Source organism: Aspergillus fijiensis (assembly GCF_003184825.1).
Source record: "Aspergillus fijiensis CBS 313.89 unplaced genomic scaffold BO72scaffold_13, whole genome shotgun sequence".
Lineage (NCBI taxonomy): Eukaryota > Fungi > Ascomycota > Eurotiomycetes > Eurotiales > Aspergillaceae > Aspergillus > Aspergillus fijiensis.
The window spans coordinates 172,124-190,615 of NW_024468989.1; the positions used below are offsets into that span (position 1 = coordinate 172,124).

Sequence of the window (18,492 nt, forward strand, 5' to 3'; positions counted from 1 at the left end):
AGATCACATGAGACTTCGACATGCTCAAGCTAACAAGAGACCTTTGAGCAAGACTACAAGTCCGGCAGCCCCGGGATCAGGAACTTCGCTCCAACCTTGCTCGGGGACATAGACAGCGCGCCCCAGCGAGGCTCGCATCCCTTGCGTCCGATCGCGCCCAGACTCGGCGGCTAGCAGAGCGGCCTCGGCGGATTCGCCCGCTTGCAGCGCTCTGATGAACGGATCGAGCGCATCCATCAACGTCCGGTCTCCTACTCGTGCTGGAGTGGCGCGCTGCAGAGCATCCAGTCCTGCCACACAAGCCTCGCTCCAGTCAGCGGCTCCGACTAGTCTCTCTTCCGGCAATTTGTCTCCGGCGTCCCGCAAGGAGGCACCGACTGCATTGAGGAAAATCGCATAAAGTGCGCCCGAAGTGCCATCCATGTTGTTCTCCACCACCTGAGCAATGGCCTCCACGGACCCAACCACATCGCCGTCGGGGGCCACGCAGCCGCCCTTCTCCATGTCCGCCAGCATTGCTCGGGCTGTCCGCGCCAGCGTCGAGCCACAGTCTCCATCCCCGACCAAGGAGTCGAAGCGATCGATCTCTTCCTCCGCAGCCACAAGCTTGTGACAGGCACGAGTAATGGCCGCCGAAAGCGATCGATTATCCACTATTGCATCAAGATTATTGTTAGGTGATGACGTATACGGAGGGGTAGCAACGATGCTACTGACCCTTCAATCGCGATGAACTTGAATCGAGGCGTTTGGCCTTCTCGTCCGCAGCAGCAGATGACTTTCTTGCTACGGGAGATGTCTCCAGATGTTGGTGGGCGGTCCAGCCAGGACTCGATGCAGGGGCATCTAAGGCTTGTATCATTGCTTTGCTGGCTTTGAGCAATGTGATGCTAAATCCCTTTCCGTCTAGGCTGGTCATGTAAGCCCCAGCGTATACTCGTCTTGGATGCAAGTTGCGTTCACCTGCGTCTCTCTTGTTAGCCAAATTGAATCACAGAAGGGGATCCCTAACTTACCAAGTCGTGCGATGACCACCTTCGTCACAGCTGAGAACTCGAGGTTCGAAACGCCACCAAGGTTGTTAACCATGAGCACCAAATCTTCCGCATCGTCGAACCGGACATATGCTCGATCTTTGTCTTCCTGATCCAGTAATTGATCCAGCATCTGATCTATAAGAATGTTGATATCAGGTTGAGGCTTAAGCACGTAGCACCCTGGCTCATTGTGGATCCCCATGCCAACCTCGACCTGGTCTGTCCGCACCGTCAGGTCTGTGGTAGGCTTTCCCACCAGATGCACATGATCCAAGGCAGCTCCGACCGTGGCCAGGTTCGCCACAACGCCCTCACCTAATTGATATAATTCCTTCAGAGTGGCACGTTCATACTGCGCGACAGCCCCAAGGATCTTCTCCACGAGGACAGTACCAGCTAGCCCTCTCCGGCCTACCTTGCCACTTTTGCGTCGGCCAACCGACACGTCGTCCCCCACGACCAAGACTGCCATCTCATGGCCCGCGAGACGAGCTTTCTCTGCAGCGAGATGAAAGTGGAGGACGTCCCCGGTGTAGTTCATGATTATCAGCAGTGTCCCAGCCGATCCACCGGCTGAAGCAATCGCGCTCTGGATCTGATGCACACTTGGCGATGCAAACACGGATCCGGAGACCGCAGCGCTGAGTAGGCCATCGCCAACCAAGCCGGCAAACGAAGGCTCGTGTCCCGCACCACCGCCAGATATCAGAGTCACCTTGGCGTTGCCGTCATGGCGGGAGTTAACGATTGCTGCAGTGCATTAGCATTGGCTGGTATTGGGCCGGCTTTGAATCTCGTCACCCACATTTATTATCGGGGTCGTAAATCAGCGAGGGGTGGGTCAGTGCCAGGCCCTGGAGCGCATCCTGCACGAGAGTGGTCCCGTCGTTGATGAAGTGTCTGGTTGCCATTGCGCCAAGCGTGAACAAATCGTGTGATGCCAGTATGACCGCAGCCTCAGCTTCTTTGTGGCGACTTTTATCCCTTTACATGTTTGCCATACCCTTTTCCTACAACGTGAAGCATTCCGGACCGCTTCGAAAGTCGGCCCATGACGGGGATACAAGTCCGGCACCCTCGGTTGAATTGATGCTCTGGTGATGATTTCCGCCCCAATGATTGCAAGATACAGACTACGTGCGAGAGGAATAAAGTCCGAAGCGTTACCCAGACGCGTCCTATCTTGATTCTACGGTTTTCCGGGCTTGGAGCGATTGCTTTGGTCGGCTAAGGCGATGCTTATCCGAGTGGGGATGCACTTTTCCGACCCCACACCCTAACCGGGGGATTCTTTCGCGTATTCCCCCGCAATCCAGCAAGTACAGAGTAATAGATAAACGATTCATCATATGCATGGAGCCGCAATTCAGCCAAAAAAAGGCTTATCTTCCATCTTTTGCACTCAGAGTAACCATGCTTCTCACCTCATCCGACATGGACAGCGTGACAGAGGCCCGACAGCTGGGTGAACTCCCACCCAGCCCGCCTCACGAGAAAGAGATCTCTCCTCAGACGATTAACGACGTGCTGTTGCGACTGATCCAGGATGCCCCAGACCTACCACTGGTAGGGTACCCGGAAAGCTCTCATGGGGTCAGCGACTATGTATACTACTCTGCTCGCCAGCTGGATCGCTTCGCCAACGGCGCAATCGAGCAATTGAAGAAGGCTGGACTTGAGAAGGTAAGAGCAATGCCTTCGCCTACATATCCTCTTCCTTTCTAATGTCGCTACGCAGTTCTCGCACCCGACGGAGAACCGAGTTGTCGCGATTCTCGGCGCCTCTAATCTCGACTACATTGTCTCCCTGTTCGCACTGACCCGATTGGGATACGCCGTCTTGCTGCTCTCGACCCGACTCAGCACGGAAGCTTATGTGAATCTCCTCGCAGCCACCAAGTGTACTCAACTCCTCTACTCCGGGTCAACCACAAAGGCTGTGAACAAGCTCGAGTCTACCACATCCCTTACTAGTTACAAGATCCCGGACCATGCCGCCTACTCAGCCAGCACCCTCAGCTCGTCTCTACAGCTGACCGACAACAGCCACTTGAGTCAGAAATGGGCGTTCATCATCCATTCATCCGGGTCTACGGGCCTTCCCAAGCCAATCTTCCAGACCCATGGGGCGTGCATTGCCAACTACAGCACCAGCAAGGGATACCGGGCCTTGCTAACCCTGCCGTTGTACCACAACCACGGCCTTTCGACCTTCTTCCGATCGCTGTTCAAGCGCAAGCCGGTTGCGATCTACAACGCCAACTTGCCCTTAACAGGCAATCATGTCCTCGAGACGATGCGGGTGACAACCCCAGAAAGCTTCCATGGCGTGCCGTATGTGCTCAAACTGCTGAGTGAAGTCGAGGGCGGTGTTGCGGCCTTAGCGCAGTGCCAGCAGGTTCTCTTTGGTGGGAGCAGCTGTCCCGATGATCTGGGAGATCTTCTCGTCGAGCAAGGAGTGCGGCTGATCAGTCACTACGGCGCGTATGTTAGCCCCTCTCCAAAGATACCTTGATGTCTGGAAATTTAATCGAGAGTGCAGAACCGAACTTGGTCAACTCATGACCTCCGAACGACCCCCGGAAGACAAGGCATGGAATTACGTCCGACCCCTCCCCAAGGTGGCTCCTTTTGTGAAGATGGACCTGCTGGAGGATGGCTCGTACGAGTGCGTCGTGCTCGATGGTCTACCGGCCAAGGTCAGCTCGAACTCAGACGACCCCCCAAACTCCTTCCACACTCGCGATACGTTCCTGAAACACCCGTCCATCCCCAATGCGTGGAAGTACTTGGGTCGACTGGACGATCGCATCACGCTCGTCAACGGCGAGAAGGTGCTTCCCGTGCCCATCGAGCACCGCATCCGCCAAAATCGCTATGTCCAGGACAATCTCGTGTACGGCGTCGGGCGTCCGCTCCCGGGCCTGCTTGTCGTACCCAGCGTCGAGTGTCAAAAGATGACAAAGGCAGAGATCCTCGAACAGATCTGGCCGGACATTGCCGCAGCCAACGCAAATGCAGAGGCCTTCAGTCAGATCTCCCGCGACATGGTTATCGTCTTGGACCCCGGCTGTTCATATCCCGCCACCGACAAAGGGACCATGATCCGCAACCGGTGCTACCTCGAATTCAATGATCAGATCGAGGAGAAGTACCGGAAGCTCCAGGAAGGTGGCTCGACCGCCGCGGCAAGTCGCCGCGTCTTCGATAACGTACAGGAGCTGGAGCAGTTCCTGCTGTCCTTATTCCGGGACGAGCTAGGATTCACGGAGATCGATCTGGACACGGACTTCTACGAAGCAGGTGTGGACAGTCTTCAGGCCATCAAGGCACGCGGTGTTATTCAGAATCAAGTGGACATCGGGTCCGCTCAGCTGGGTCATAACGTGATTTACGACTGCGCCAACATTCGCAAACTGGCTGCTCATCTCGACGCGGTCCGCACCGGGCAAGAGAGCAGCGCTGAAGACGAGCTGAGTGTCATGGCCCGACTGATCGATAAATATTCGACTTTCGTGAGCAGACCCACTGCCGAAGAGACGGTTGTAAGTTTCAGTCCCTCTCTAGATCACGTTGGGATCTCCATCAGGTACTAAACCACGCAGCTTCTTACCGGCACCACTGGCTCATTGGGCGTTTACATCCTCTCACGCCTCATGCAGAACCCGTCCGTTAAGCAGATCTACTGCCTTGTGCGGGCGAGCAGCCCCTCCGACGCGCTCGACCGCGTGCTCACGAGCCTGTCCACCCGATCGCTGCCGATGGTTAATGTGTCCAAGATCATTGCCCTGCCATCGCAGTTTGGCCGCGAGAATCTTGGCCTGCCAGTCGCGGTATTGGACGACCTGCGCCAGTCGCTCACCAAGGTCATCCACGCTGCGTGGGCCGTCAACTTCACCCTGGGCGTGCAGAGCTTCGAGCAACAACACATCCGCGGCGTCCACAACCTGATCAACCTGTGCCTCTCCAGCACGCGCACCTCCCCCGCGGAATTCTACTTCTGCTCGTCGATCTCCGCCGCCGCCGGCACGCCTCTGCCGGCGACCATCGCCGAGGGCCCGATCCCGGAGCTAGCGCACGCACAGAACATGGGGTACGCGCGCTCCAAGCTCGTGGCGGAGCGCATCATCCAAGCGGCGGCCGAAACGACGGGAATGGTCGCCAAGGTCCTCCGCGTGGGCCAGATCGTCGGCGACACGGTGACGGGCAAGTGGAACCGCACCGAAGCCATCCCGCTGATGCTGCAGACCGCACACACCCTCAAAGCTCTGCCGGCGCTCGACGAGACCCCGTCCTGGCTGCCTGTCGACGTGGTGGCCGATGCAGTGCTTGAACTCAGCGGCATTGCCACCGCCGATTCCTCCACCTTAGCAATGATCTCCCGCCATGACCCAAGCGTCGTCTACCATGTGCAGAACTCCAGGACCTTCCGCTGGACGGAGGACCTGCTCCCCGCGCTGCAGCAAGCAGGACTGGAGTTCGAGATCCTGCCCAAGCGGGAATGGGTGCAGCGGCTTCGCGAATCCGATCCGGACCCGGCCAAGAATCCCACCATCAAACTGCTGGATTTCTTCACGGAGAAGTACGATAACGAGAACCCCGGTCGAGCCGGGTTGAGCTTCGAGATGGAGAAGACGGAGGCGGCGAGTCCGTCATTGAGGGGAGGCGTTGAGTTGATCGCGAACGGGCTGATTCGAAAGTTTGTGGATTCCTGGCGGGGGGAGTGGTGATTTTGTTAACTTGGAAGTTGTTTCTGTGAGGGCTGGTGGGGTTCGATTGTCATTGTTCTAGTATGCAGGAGTCATGAGTTAGCTGTAGTCTTGTTCAATACCATTGCTTTCTCCGTACCTCAACCTACCCATGCCCAAGGCAGGGATTGAAGACATCAAACATAAGGCATCCAGGCATCCAGGCACTAGGCATCCAGCCAAGGGGCGAAAGCCTCGGATGACCAATGCCGACTCACCTCCACTTTTTCTCAGGCACCAACAGCCATCCATGGCTCGAGGCGGCAAAAGTGACTGTACCTGATCCGAACGATTCATGGTGGCAAGATTCAGCCCACTGCACCACTCTTAGGGCCTGTGAATGTTTGTGAGCAAAAGTTGGGATCCACTGGTCGGGCTCAATACCCGAAGAAACCGGGTATGCCTTGGTCAACAGCAGCACCAGCACCAGCACCAGCACCACCAACGCCCAGTCTAAACGGCCCCAGTCCGGTCAATCCCCCATCCCCCTGCTGATAACAGATGTGAGGTATCACTTTGGGGTTGTTTCAAGATGCTGACCACCCTTCCTTACCCCTGTCACTAAGTGAACTAGCGAGACTACAAATAACTTATTCTCCGAGGTTGGGATGGCAGTGCAATCGGAAGCGATTTCGCACCGCAAGGTAACCTGAAGTTAGGGCAGCGTCCTGCTCAAGGTTTCTCTCCCGCGCGGCCGACGAAGCGCCAAGCAGCGTCGACAGCTATCAATGGCAGCCTATTGTTCGGGTTTTCTCTTTTCCCCACTCACACACTGGGCCTTCAGCCATTAGACTGCGTACGCGGCAACTGACAAGCTTCCGTCTGCTGAAAATCATGGAAAATCCTTGGGATGACTTGATCCAGAGGATGGTCACTCTGTCCATGTTGAACAGCTCTGACTGACTGTCGATGGACTCTGGGGAACCACCCCGATCGAAATAAATTAAACCTCCTCCGATCTGATCTCATCCTCCCCTCCCCCCCTCCACTCTTCCTCTCGTTGATGAATTCCTGCAAATGCACGGATGACCTTGTCGGTGTGTCAGGGGAGAGAATGATTCACCAACCAGTGCCACGTTCGACCGACTTCTGTTGGGCCCACTTGGTGCCTGGCAGGCCACGCCATCCACTTGAGCCAATCTGGTTAAGCAATCAGGCCAGACCAGAAGAGACCAGTCAATAGGAGAATCCATGCAATGGATGGGGCCTGAAGTCCCAAACATGTTCGTCTGCCCCCCCCTCCTTCTCCTCGCTGGGGGGGGGGGGGGGGCGCTACATTGGGTCCGCGCGCCTTACCACTGTATTGAAAGCCTGTCATACTTCTTTTAAGTCCTGCTGGCTCTGCTGCTCCTTCCTTTTACTTCTTTCCTTCCTTCTCTTTCTCTCCTTTCGTCGAGTCTTCTGTTCCCCTACACTTTCGCCGTTCCTCATCCCCATCTCTCCTTCGGGATTGTCACTCTTTTTTCTCTGGCTGCTATCAGTCAGAAGTCATTCCTTGAAACCCCCCTAACTCAGTTAACCAGCCACAATTCGATCGTATCGTCCGATCGTCCTTCCTTTTTTTTCTCAACTCGCGTCAGTGTAAAAATCGTCTGAGTCGATATTGACGTCCTGTCTCTACTTTATTCCACCATGTTGTTCTCCAACTACATCCGCGCCGCCGCCCTCTTCGCGGCCATGGCCTCGGCCATTCCCATCGCCATGCCCCCGACGGCCACCGAGGTGCAGGTCGAGACGGAGACGCAGGTGGTGACCGAAGTCCTTGTGGCTGGTTCCCACGGACACGGCTCGCACACCACCACCACCACCGTCAAGCCCACCACCACGGCGCATCACACCTCTACCTTCGCCTCCACCCACGCCTCGGCCACTCCCTCCGCCTCCGCCGTCGCCTCCTCGACCACCAGCAGCAGCAGCAGCAGCGCGACAGGCGGCCGTGTCGAGATCGTCAACAATCTGAACCACACCATCTACGCCTGGTCCGTCTCCAACACGCAGGGCGAGATGCAGACCCTCGTCCCCGCCGGCGGCACCTTCACCGAGAGCTGGCGCACCAACCCGGACGGCGGCGGTATCTCCATCAAGCTGTCGTCGACCACGGAAGTGAGCAAGGTGCTGCAGTTCGAGTACACCGCCGAGAGCGAGACCGTCTGGTGGGACCTGTCCTGCATCAACATGGAGAAGAACTCGTGGTTCACCGAATACGGCTTCTCCGCCGTCCCCAGCGTCGAGTCGTGCCCGTCGGCCAAGTGCGCCGCCGGCGACAGCGACTGCTCCGAGGCGTACCAGAACCCCGACGATGTCGACACCCTCAGCTGTTCGTCGGACAGTGTGATCAAGCTGGTTCTGGGCTGACCGCTGTCCGAAGACAAACAGTTCCATTGAGACTCGCCTGTCTCGTTTCTTCTCTTTCTTCACGCGATGACATATGCCACTCGACTTTCTTATCCTTTCTCTTTCTGTTGACTCTTGCGGGAACGGTCCTTCGAACCTGCGAGTGTCTGCCTTTCAGTGCTTTAGTCTTATACCTTTCAATCAATTCGTATACATAGGTGTGTTCTTATCTACCTTTATCCTTGCCTCTTTGGGCTTCCATTCATTGATGACGTGACGCTGGACGCATGGTCATCTCATTTGTACTTTATCTCACTATAATCGCCAATTTTGTATCGGTCGCACGGCCTCAGTCGGGTCACTTGTCAGATCGCATGAATCTAGATGTACTTGTTTCAACTGCCTCGAAGTTATGCCTCGACTGGGAGCTGCGGGTGTTGAGCGTCGGCGGCAACAGACGTGGAATTGCTGACTTTCGAAACCTGAGAGCCACCGGGGCCGCATATCCGCTGTTCAAATCGCACCCTTTCTCCAAACAAGCCGATTCAGTCTGGCTGAAGTCGAGGGGTTTGTAAGATCTCCTGGTTGTGATCTCGATCTGTTTGAGGCATCCTTTCCCTTCACCCACGAACTGCTCCAGCACGCTATCAAAGTCCAGTCCTTCTTGGTCCACATAGTCACAATCCATGATCTTTAAGGTTTCCAAATTTGTGTGGAAATTCTTGAATCATCCACGGCGAATCATTCTCGTGCGAGCAAGGAGCATCGCAAGGAAGTCCGCAATGGAGGCATTCCTCGTTAACTGTAAGCTCACTGAGGGCGGGAAATTCCCCAAGAGGAGCACAAGGATGGACATCCTTCAACAGCTCCTCGGACAGCTTCCAATCGATCCACTCCGATAAGCCGTCTCAATCACCAGGCTTTCTAGCGTGTCCCGGTGCTGGAGGAGACCATACCAGGGGCCGGCGACGAAATCCTCGGGTCGCATACGACTCTGGCTGAAGTAAACTTTCGACCGCTTCAGCTTTCTCGGCTGCTGCAGGATAGTTGCAATGACCGATCCTGTAATCGTGGTTTCTGGCCACATGCCTGTAGTAATGCTCGATTCCTGTATGGGAGACTGACCCCTCCTAGTCCACAAAAGTTAATCGGCATAGCACAACTGACTTGGCAGCAGTTGCTCAACTCAGCCTCCGTACACGTAGCGAACCGCAGGATGCCATGGATAATTTCAAGAGGAAGGAAGGCCGGGTCACGCGTTTTGAGATGCTTGATAAGGCGCTTGTCAGGTAATTTCATTGTACTGGCGGAGCCGGATACATCCGACTCTGATTCGATATTGGCGGGCATGACGCACTCTCGAGAGGGAAGTTGACAGTAAAACTGGAACCGTGGACACGAATCACATCGATAATGATACGAGTGACAGGTGGTGACGTCACGTGGTCCTTTGTTTCCCCACAAGTACCTACTCTATGGACCACACGGCAAAGGCAGCTTGCGGTGCAGCCTGGCCACGATCTCCGCATAGTCAGGCTCCTGTTCAGCAGTGAGTAGTCCATGACGAATCAGAAAGTCCAGCATGACAGCACCACTGCTAGGTTTAAACCGTCCCTCCAGCAGCGCCTGTTTCACCAACTCCACCCCCATGCGATGGAACTGCCAAATATCCTGGTCCACCGGTCGCAAAACCTCTTCCTCTCCCATCTCCATATCATACACGAAGAGCACCCCGGGATTGATGAGTCCTACCGGTCCCGAGGCGCGTACATCACTAACATTCATCCAGGTCACGGTCCCCGCCGCGCGAGCGTCCGACTGCACCCGGGCCGCCGTCATGCCCGCTTCTTCCTCGACCTCGCGGACCAGACACTGCCACGGCGTCTCTCCAATAGCCATCCCGCCCGCGACCGCGTTATCCAGGAGCCCCGGGTAGGTTTTCTTGTTGGGGTTGCGCTGCGGGATCCAGAACTGGTACCCTGCGACCGTACGCGTGTAGACCGTCATGTGCACCCCCTGCCCAATGATCCCCCACATGGAGAACTCGCTGCGATCAATGGCGACCGGGAACTGAGCCCCCACGATGGGAAACACCTCCCCGCGGGTCCGACCGAGCTCGGGGAAGACCCCGAGTTCGCGGGCACGGTTCATCTGGTGCGCCAGGACCTGGGTGCACTGGGCCTGCCAGTCCGGCCCCGCGGGACGGCGCAGGCGGACTTGCTTCTCCGGCTCGGTTGTGATGTCGAAGTCGGGCGTCCAGGGCATGGCGTGGACGATGTCGTCGGTCAGGAGTCCGTGGGGTCGGTCATCGTCGGGGAGGTAGAACTTCCACAGCGTGCTTGTGCGGTTATCGTAGACGGGGTCTTCCGGGTAGGGAAAGCTAGTATGGGATGTGAGTAAGTGGTGATAGATGTAAGAGGACGACAAGGCGCTCACTTGTCGCAATCTTGAACGACTTGGAGGAAGTTTTCCATCGGCTTGGACATTGTGTTGTGCTGTGTTGTGTGTTGTGTCGTAAGATGAAGGAGGTGGAAACCAGAAGGAAGGAGGAAAACAGCCGGCGAGATAAGATAAGCGGGAGAAACCCTTTTCCATTCCGACAATCAACTGCGCCAGCAGCTGTCGATAACCAACTTTGAAGAATGTTTTGATATGATGTTAGACAGGATTCGTTTTTGTAGTTTTGTGTAAGCTGTGTATGTACGGAGCTCCGAGGTGCGACTCAGCCAACTGAATGGTAGATTAGTGTATATGTATACTCTATCCGATGTTTCACAGACTGCAGAATGTATATATCCTCAAGTCGGTCTCCACGTTTAGGATCGGACAGATGATCCGCATTACATTTGTTTTCTTCTGGACCAGTCAAGCAGTATCTCATCAGAACGGGAAATAGCTAGCTTTTGAAAGAGAGAGAAAGCAGATTAGCAAGATTCGGCATCGTGATAGTGCAGGTCTTGACCATCAAGGAGATGCGCCGTCTTCTCTGCGCAAAATGGCACTAGACCTCAAGCAGCCTAGCTGATACTTAATTACTAAGCTTGCCGAACTAACTTAACCACATCGAGCAAAGCTCCGCTGGGGCTGAGTCTAGGCTGAAACCGGTTAAAGCCCATGTAGACCGGGACCTTAAGTTCCAAGTTAGTTACTTCCTTTGCTGCTGACTGCTGGGAAGGATTCAAACAAATACAGTACTATGGTTTCTCACCACTACTCAACACAAGACTTGCTTCCTTGGAGCCATATGAATCCGATCTTGAAAAGCACGTATTTTCATAATCATATTCAGATCAAAAGATTTGAGCTCAATGAAGTACTCTCCAACAAGAACCGCGGAACTCGACCGAGAAGTGGGTCTCCCACAGCCCCTTTATGGCTTTTTGTTTGAGGATGCCAATTCTACCCCAAACACCTCATCCCAGACAGTATGGCCGAGTGGTCTAAGGCGATAGACTAGAAATCTATTCTCTTCGGAGGCGTCGGTTCAAATCCGACTGCTGTCGTCTTTTTGCTCCGGGGCTCTCTGCCCCTGGCTATTTTGCAAAATCGCGTCAATGGCGGCAATGAAATGCTTGGTGTGGCATGCGGACATGCACAGGGTTGGTGCCACGCGAGATACATCTCCTGTTCTCTGCTATCTATCACCTACTAGGCTCACTCCAGATGAGATCCAGCACAAGAGCATGAAAGATGCATTTCAACTTAGTACCATTTCCAACAATGGATATCTTGCATCACTGCAATCACATTAGACACATCGATGGGTCCATTTCACTTCCGCTTGGACCGTTCGAGCAATGCTGTGGAACTCTTGACTTCGTTGTGCGAAAAGCAGATTCCCATAAATTTCACCATCTCCGCAGCTAATGACGTCGTGAGCAAAATGCCCCGTACCCTGGACGGACTGGCCTGGATCTTACCTGACATTCTCCGGGCCGTGGTGTCATTTTCATCCACGCCATTCATGCGTGTATAATCCAGGACGAGATTGACACGGGACCGACGGGCTTCCTCATACAATGCCAGACGGGCCGGAATGTCTTCCGTGCGAGTCCTGGCGGGTAGTAAGACTGCGAGGGAAACAGCATCCTCGATGGCCATGGCCCCACCCTGACCCATATCTGCTTGATTGTTAGCCTACTGTGGTCGTTCGTCCGGGGAGAGTCTCTGTCACGCACAAGGTTGGAAGGGATGGGCAGCATCTCCCAGCAATGCTGACCGACCTCTTACCCAGGTCGGGAGGGTCTTCATGTCAAAGAGCTCCCAGACTTTGAGGTTATCGTCGGCCCCATCCACGAGTTCCTTGACCGCTGGTCCAAAGCCGGAGAACCCGGACGCAAGTGCATCTTTGCTTCCGACCGCTTGCCAGCCTACTTGCCCGGTCAGAATGTTGGATTTGAATCGAGTGTGGTGCTTACCTTCGCCAAGCCCACCCGCCTCGGCCGTAGGGAGGAACGCGCAGAGATTGAACACTTTGTTATTAGAGCAGGGATACGCGACCAGGCGTCGATCATCCCTTGCCCATTCGATAAAGACGCCAGGCTCCTGGACAATGTCTTTAGTCGCGGCCAATTGGCGCAAGTCATCGGTGGACAGCAGCCAACGGAAGCAGGATTTGCCCGCCGGGAATGGAGCAGGTGGCTGTTGTCCTATCTCGTTGCGGACGATGGACTATCGCGCGGGTTAAAGTGTCTTCCTTTCGTGATTCAACTTCAGCCGGAATACGTACGTGAAGACCATCGGCCCCAAGCAGCAGATCGCCCTCAAACCGATCTCCATTGTCAAGTGTCACCGAAGGGCGCTCACTGTCCACGTCGATCCCGACAATCTTACAGCCCATGTGCAGAGTGGCTGTCTGCAAGGCTCGCTGCTTGAGATAATTGTGTAGGTCGACGCGGTGCACGAGGTACCATTCCTGAAGACTTAGCACCTTATACTCAAGTGACGATACTGGCCAACTCACTGCTTGCCACATGTGTCGAATGCCATCGAACTCCTTCTTATACTTCAGATCGCCTAGGTGATCATACCGATGAATCTAATCGACGACTCAGTCTTCATTCCGCTGTGCCACACCACAAAGCAAGCATCTTATGGCAGGTTCCAAACCTGTTCCAAGAGCGTGCCTCCGAAATCCCTGGGGTCGATGTCCAGCCAATTGAGCAAGGCAGTACAGTTGGGCGGCACATGGATCGCAGCGCCAGCCTCGCGCGAGAACTTGGACTTTTCCACAATCTGAGACGCTCAGCACATACACTCCATAAGATCTCGAGTATGTCATCAAGATATACACACCACGACATGATGCCCTTGTTTGCTCAGTGCAATGGCTGCAGTCAGGCCTGCAATCCCGGCCCCAACGATCAACACCTGCAACGGTCGGGGTTCTTGGCCTGTGACGGTCATTGTGATTTGTTGTCTTGTAAGCTGAGTGCTGATCTAAGCTCGCTTGACTGCCTCCTCTCGCGTCGACTTCCCAGGACATTTTAACCATGCATAGGTGAAGCGACCATTCCTCTCTCGGAGACTCGGACTCGGGGTATTGCCTCGGAGATAAGACGGGATCCGACGGATCAGAGTGGGCTCACGCAAGTACTGATTGTTATGATTATGAGTAGGAGTCTATCCACAAGGGTCGATAGAATATGTCGATCATTTCCCGGTGTTTCAGTGTGAGTTGGCAGGTTCAATGGGATTGCTATCTGGGCTTAGAGTGGAGAATGCGCCGGTTGCTGGACGGGGCGATTCGACGTGCAAGATGAGCCTCGCCAGGGTCCTTTTCTACCTATCCACCACACCGGTGAAGCCTGCAAAACCCCTCAGTATATCATACTATCCAACTACTGTACCGGTAAAGTGCATACTGACAGTCTAGTGTATATGGCTATCATGATGGTTGCTCCCTTCCGGGCCGGTCCGCCCGGAACAGTAAGACGAAAAAGGGGGTTATTTATCCGTCCCCTTCTTTGCCCCGCTCAACCTCCAATCTGTATCTGTCTTGACGGACTGATTTGACAACAAGGAGAGCAATTGTCCGGACTGCATGTTCTTACTCTTACTCTAGTACGATTTACCGAGCAGAAGTAGGAGTAGAGGCCCACGCTTGCATTGTTCCACTATTCGACCGTTCAGCTTCTCCAATACTTGGCCCACTTGCTCTGTCCCTTGACCACATTCACAAACTCCCGCGCAATGATGCGATCCGTCTGCTCGGACGGATGGAGGTCGTTCCACCACATATAGCTGTCCCGGACCGCACTCGAGCTGCAGGCGGAGCCACACCGATAGATCGAGCTGGTGACGTTGAGCGGCGCAGTGCCGTTCAGGTACTGGGACGGGTTCTCCCAGATATCCGTCGTCTGCGTGATATGTCAGCCTGCCTCAATCACCTCCAAAACTCAGCCGTCCTTACCAAAGCATGCGTGTCATAGAGCGCAAAGCTACTCTGCGGATACCGCTGGGCGATCTGCACCTCGTACGGCGTCTGATAGTTGAACACCGCGTTCACCAGCGTCGAGTACTGGCGCATCTTCTCGCTCGACTGCGTGATGTTCGGGTCGTACGTGGACTTGTCCGTCCAGTACTCCCCCGTGGGGAGGCCCCCGTTCTGCGGGGTGGCGTATTCCGGGGCCAGCTCGAGGGCGACGAGGTTCATCAGGACGAAGTTGCGGGCGCCGGCGGCGTGCAGTCGATCGAGCTGGGTATACACGCAGTCGGTGAAGTAGGTCAATGCCATGCCGGCGGGCTGCGCCTCGGTGAGAAAGCTGCCGGGCCCCAGGTCGTTGGTGCCAATCCAGATCGCGTAGACGGTCTCGGCGGGTCGGTTGATGAGGGCGGTCTGGCCGGTGGTCTTGTTGACATACTCATTGTCGGCGAGGAACTTGGGGAGCTGGTCCTGTTTCACCCCGTTGCGCGAGGTGTCGGCCTCCACGGAGTCGCAGACCGCGCCTGCCACGGCGTAGTCGTAGAGGTTGATCCCCGTGTACTGCTGGACGTAACTCGGCCATGCGCGGCCTCCGTCCCATTCGTCGGTTGACTGTTTGTGTTGTTGATTGTGAGTGGTTGTCTTTGGGCTGCAGTGGTTGTGGAGAAGCCAAAGTCATACCTGCGCTGCCACCGGTGGGGTGTACGAATAGACGCCGTCATCGGTGTAGCTGTCTCCGAAAATCACCAGCGAAGAGAACTTCTTCAACAGGGCCTGTGATCGCCGCGCCGGTGCGCAGACTGCAGGGCTGGTGGTCAGCGCCAGAACGAGCACTCGAAGCGCAGACTTCATCGTGATGGAGGTGTCAGCGTTTCGGTTGTGAGATCTTCTGGGGAACCATGTCTTATGATAGACGGGGTGTGCTCCGGTAGTATTTCAAGTGACCAAGGCCCGCAGGCCCGCAATAGCAGTTTCCCCGGGCATTGCTGCGGGGAGATTCACAACTCTTGGTCCCCATGGTTGGTGGAGATTCTCGTGAGGCGGTCTAACACTCATGCAGGGGATGTATTAAGCAGGTTCGAATAGGCTGATTGAGAGAGAGACTGGCATGATGTCAGTGCAGAACTCCTCCCCGCGTACAGGCTGTGCCCTAACGACGGTCTTTAGATTGCGGGGTAATTGGATTTAGCCGGACCACCAAATACAGTACCCAGTGTGGTCAACCCAAGCATCTTGCAGCATGTCTCCAGCAATTCGCAATTGGTGGGATTTTGCCCTTGCATAGGTGGTATCGCCTGCCAGGAGATTGTAACATGGTGCAATATTCGTATGCGGTCATTCTGCATTGTGCAGCAGTTCCGAGGGTCGAAAAGCGGAGATTCTCCCAAGTCGACTGCAACACTGTCACCGCAATGACTGCCAGCATCAAGACAACATAGACCATCATGCTCAGAATTGCCTTTCTCCACTTCACTGTTCATTTAATCCACGCCGTGGTGGCATGGCAAGTCCCTAGCGACTACGCCATCACCCCCTCACCGGACGGCCGCTTCCTGCAGCAGTCCAACGGCAAGCCATTCTTCTGGCAGGCTGACACCGCGTGGCTGCTATTCCACCGGCTCAACTACAGCGAGGCGGAGACCTACCTGTCCGACCGCGCACGCAAGGGATTCACGGTCGTTCTCGCTGTCGGCTTCACCCAGGAAGGGATCACCAGCCCCAACCGCAACGGGGATCTGACCTTCATCGACGAAGATGTGACGCGGCCGAACGAGGCGTACTGGGCCTATATCGACTCAATCGTCGCACTGGCATGGAGCAAAGGCATCCGCATCTGTCTGGTGCCCGCGTGGGGGAAGTTCGTGCATGGAAGCGACAACTCCGCCAGCGTTCTCAATTTAACGACAGCAACCCCCTTCGGCCACTTTATCGGCCAGCGATACCCCTACCTCCCCAAGACCCTCGTGGCCGACACTAACCCCTACTGGCAGAACAAGACTGCTGTCAAGGCGGACTACCTCCGAGGAGGAGTCCCCCCGACCTATGAAGTGGTGGATTGGTCGCCCGTCTACGATGCATTAGCCGAGGGGATCGTGGCCGGCGAGCGACAAGCTATCTCAACATCATCATCATCCTCGGCAGCAGACAAGTGGCAACCCCTGATGACCATCCACCCCACCAACCAATGGTTCACAGGCGGTCCCATCGCCCTGGCGCACGCCTTCTTCGGGAACCGCAGCTGGCTCACGCTGGACAGCAGCCAGTCCGGCCATACGGACTACGCGCCCAACCCTCCGATCCCGTGGTGGAACTGCCGGCGGGGCTGGGAGCCCGTCGAGCGCATGTATGCGGCGGGGAACTCCTCTACGCAACCTTCTGGCGGCAGCAAACCGCGTCCGGTCCTCGACAACGAGGCGCACTACGAGCACCGGTACAATGACGGGAATCCCGATTCATTCTATTGGAATGCCAGCGACGTGCGCATCGGGAGCTGGCAGGCGGTTAGTATTCCCTATTCCTGTTAAATAAAGATACTGACCGCGGGACAGGTCTTCTCCGGCGCCGCAGGCCTGACCTACGGTGCCAACGCCGTGCAACAAATCGCCATCCCCGGATTATACGCCTCGGATGGGAGCGGACCGGGCGACGACTGGGAGCAGGACCTCGTGCTCCCGGGGTCTAGTCAGATGCAGTGGATCCAGAAGGTGGTGATGGATCGGGGCCAGGACAGCTATTTCCGACGCGTGCCGGCGCAGGATCTGCTGGTCGGGGATGTGGGAGGGGACGATGCCAGGGTCACCGCAACCAGAGATCGTGGCGGGGATTGGATCTTGGTGTATACGCCCACGGGCCAGGAGTTCCGGGTTGATACCGGGGGGTTGAGCTCGTGTCCAGCGCGGGCAAGTTGGTTTGATCCGTTGGATGGGACTTATACCTCGTTGGAGTACGCACAGTGCGGGCAGGGCTCGGTGCGAACGTTTACACCGCCGGTTGGGCAGGGGCATGTGGATTGGGTTCTGGTGTTGGAGGTGGTTTGAAAGCGAGCGATGCTACCAAAATATGTATCTAGCACTTAGCAACCTTGCTAGTTGATAGAGAAGATAGATGGCGAGTGCTACACGATCTATCTCTATAAGTTACCGTCTACATCACCGCCTACCCGCAATGGATATACATATACTCCAATGCTCCGTCGAGCCTACAGAATTATAAGCCCTTGAGCTACACTAGCACCACTCCAACACCAATAGTACCCTCACCATTGACCCAACTATTGCAGGTGGAATCCACGTGGCCGATTGCGGAGAGTAAACCTTGGGTGGTAAACTGGTGGCTCTTGCCACTGCACATTCACTGCCCAAAAATCGAACCTCGGGTTGAATGCTGACAAACCACGGATCCAGCAAAAAAAGCCTGACTGCTGAGTCATTCTGCCGCGCGACGTGTCGACCGCCTTTTGTGCCCACTCTGCCTCGGTGCGGTGGGGTCCGATTGGCTTGCGCTGTGGCGTGTGTGGCGCATCTTTGCTCCAGGGGGCGAAACCATGGAAATGAGGGGGATCTATGAATAGCCTGCTAAGACATGTCTCTGAGATGACCTCAATAGCACTGTTCAAGGTTTGCTGGCCCCGTCCGGCTTACGTAGAACTCCCCAGTTTGACTATTGAGTAGGCAGTAGTTTTAGATCGGATTGCTACGGTTAATGGACCTGTATCTGCTGCGTGTGGCCTCGGTGGCTACATAACCACAAGATTATGTACTGTAGCATTCAGCAGGTATAAACAAACTAATGCCCTCAAATTGAGCCCGGTCGCGCAGAGGTTCCTGCAATTTAAGCACCGCCTCGACACGGCAGCCCTCCGTCGCCCGTCGCCCGACACGCCTGGCGTGCACGTGACCCTCCGGGTCCATGCATCTCCCCTCCCCTGATCTAGTGTCAATAGTGGCCG

General features: G+C 55.6%; 7 protein-coding genes and 1 non-coding gene across 8 annotated transcripts; 4 read left to right on the forward strand and 4 right to left on the reverse strand.

Annotated features, from left to right (window-relative positions):
- Positions 1 to 24: 24 nt before the first annotated feature.
- On the reverse strand, positions 25 to 1,948 carry BO72DRAFT_494216 (dihydroxyacetone kinase; the record flags this gene model as incomplete). Its single annotated transcript, XM_040948442.1, has 4 exons — positions 25 to 653; positions 718 to 963; positions 1,017 to 1,787; positions 1,843 to 1,948. 4 exons carry the CDS (start codon positions 1,946 to 1,948, stop codon positions 25 to 27), a joined length of 1,752 nt encoding a protein of 583 aa, XP_040803362.1.
- Positions 1,949 to 2,471: 523 nt separating this feature from the next.
- On the forward strand, positions 2,472 to 5,767 carry BO72DRAFT_466936 (putative NRPS-like enzyme; the record flags this gene model as incomplete). Its single annotated transcript, XM_040946806.1, has 4 exons — positions 2,472 to 2,720; positions 2,776 to 3,521; positions 3,580 to 4,582; positions 4,643 to 5,767. The coding sequence occupies 4 exons, from the start codon at positions 2,472 to 2,474 to the stop codon at positions 5,765 to 5,767; spliced, it is 3,123 nt and encodes a 1,040-aa protein (XP_040803363.1).
- A 1,842-nt stretch (positions 5,768 to 7,609) lies between these two features.
- BO72DRAFT_341894 (putative antigenic thaumatin domain protein) lies at positions 7,610 to 8,140 on the forward strand (the record flags this gene model as incomplete). The annotated part of the gene is made up of 1 exon (XM_040940622.1): positions 7,610 to 8,140. A coding segment is annotated over one exon (531 nt), but the record flags the coding sequence as incomplete, so codon positions are not given.
- A 1,452-nt stretch (positions 8,141 to 9,592) lies between these two features.
- BO72DRAFT_373368 (putative thiamine pyrophosphokinase) lies at positions 9,593 to 10,593 on the reverse strand (the record flags this gene model as incomplete). The annotated part of the gene is made up of 2 exons (XM_040941085.1): positions 9,593 to 10,499; positions 10,556 to 10,593. 2 exons carry the CDS (start codon positions 10,591 to 10,593, stop codon positions 9,593 to 9,595), a joined length of 945 nt encoding a protein of 314 aa, XP_040803365.1.
- Positions 10,594 to 11,540: 947 nt separating this feature from the next.
- BO72DRAFT_t69 lies at positions 11,541 to 11,622 on the forward strand. The gene has a single exon. It is a non-coding gene; the product is annotated as a tRNA-Ser (tRNA).
- A 268-nt stretch (positions 11,623 to 11,890) lies between these two features.
- On the reverse strand, positions 11,891 to 13,780 carry BO72DRAFT_484550 (FAD/NAD(P)-binding domain-containing protein; the record flags this gene model as incomplete). The annotated part of the gene is made up of 8 exons (XM_040947859.1): positions 13,415 to 13,780; positions 13,229 to 13,354; positions 13,083 to 13,157; positions 12,849 to 13,034; positions 12,538 to 12,790; positions 12,298 to 12,489; positions 12,040 to 12,240; positions 11,891 to 11,982 (listed from the first exon to the last, which is right to left on the reverse strand). Exons 1-8 carry the CDS (start codon positions 13,523 to 13,525, stop codon positions 11,891 to 11,893), a joined length of 1,236 nt encoding a protein of 411 aa, XP_040803366.1. The 5' UTR covers positions 13,526 to 13,780.
- A 467-nt stretch (positions 13,781 to 14,247) lies between these two features.
- Positions 14,248 to 15,808, reverse strand: BO72DRAFT_505485 (SGNH/GDSL hydrolase family protein; the record flags this gene model as incomplete). The annotated part of the gene is made up of 3 exons (XM_040949193.1): positions 15,225 to 15,808; positions 14,532 to 15,155; positions 14,248 to 14,478 (listed from the first exon to the last, which is right to left on the reverse strand). Exons 1-3 carry the CDS (start codon positions 15,393 to 15,395, stop codon positions 14,248 to 14,250), a joined length of 1,026 nt encoding a protein of 341 aa, XP_040803367.1. The 5' UTR covers positions 15,396 to 15,808.
- A 180-nt stretch (positions 15,809 to 15,988) lies between these two features.
- BO72DRAFT_494222 (glycoside hydrolase family 140 protein) lies at positions 15,989 to 17,581 on the forward strand (the record flags this gene model as incomplete). The annotated part of the gene is made up of 2 exons (XM_040948443.1): positions 15,989 to 17,044; positions 17,093 to 17,581. 2 exons carry the CDS (start codon positions 15,989 to 15,991, stop codon positions 17,579 to 17,581), a joined length of 1,545 nt encoding a protein of 514 aa, XP_040803368.1.
- Between the last annotated feature and the right edge of the window lie 911 nt (positions 17,582 to 18,492).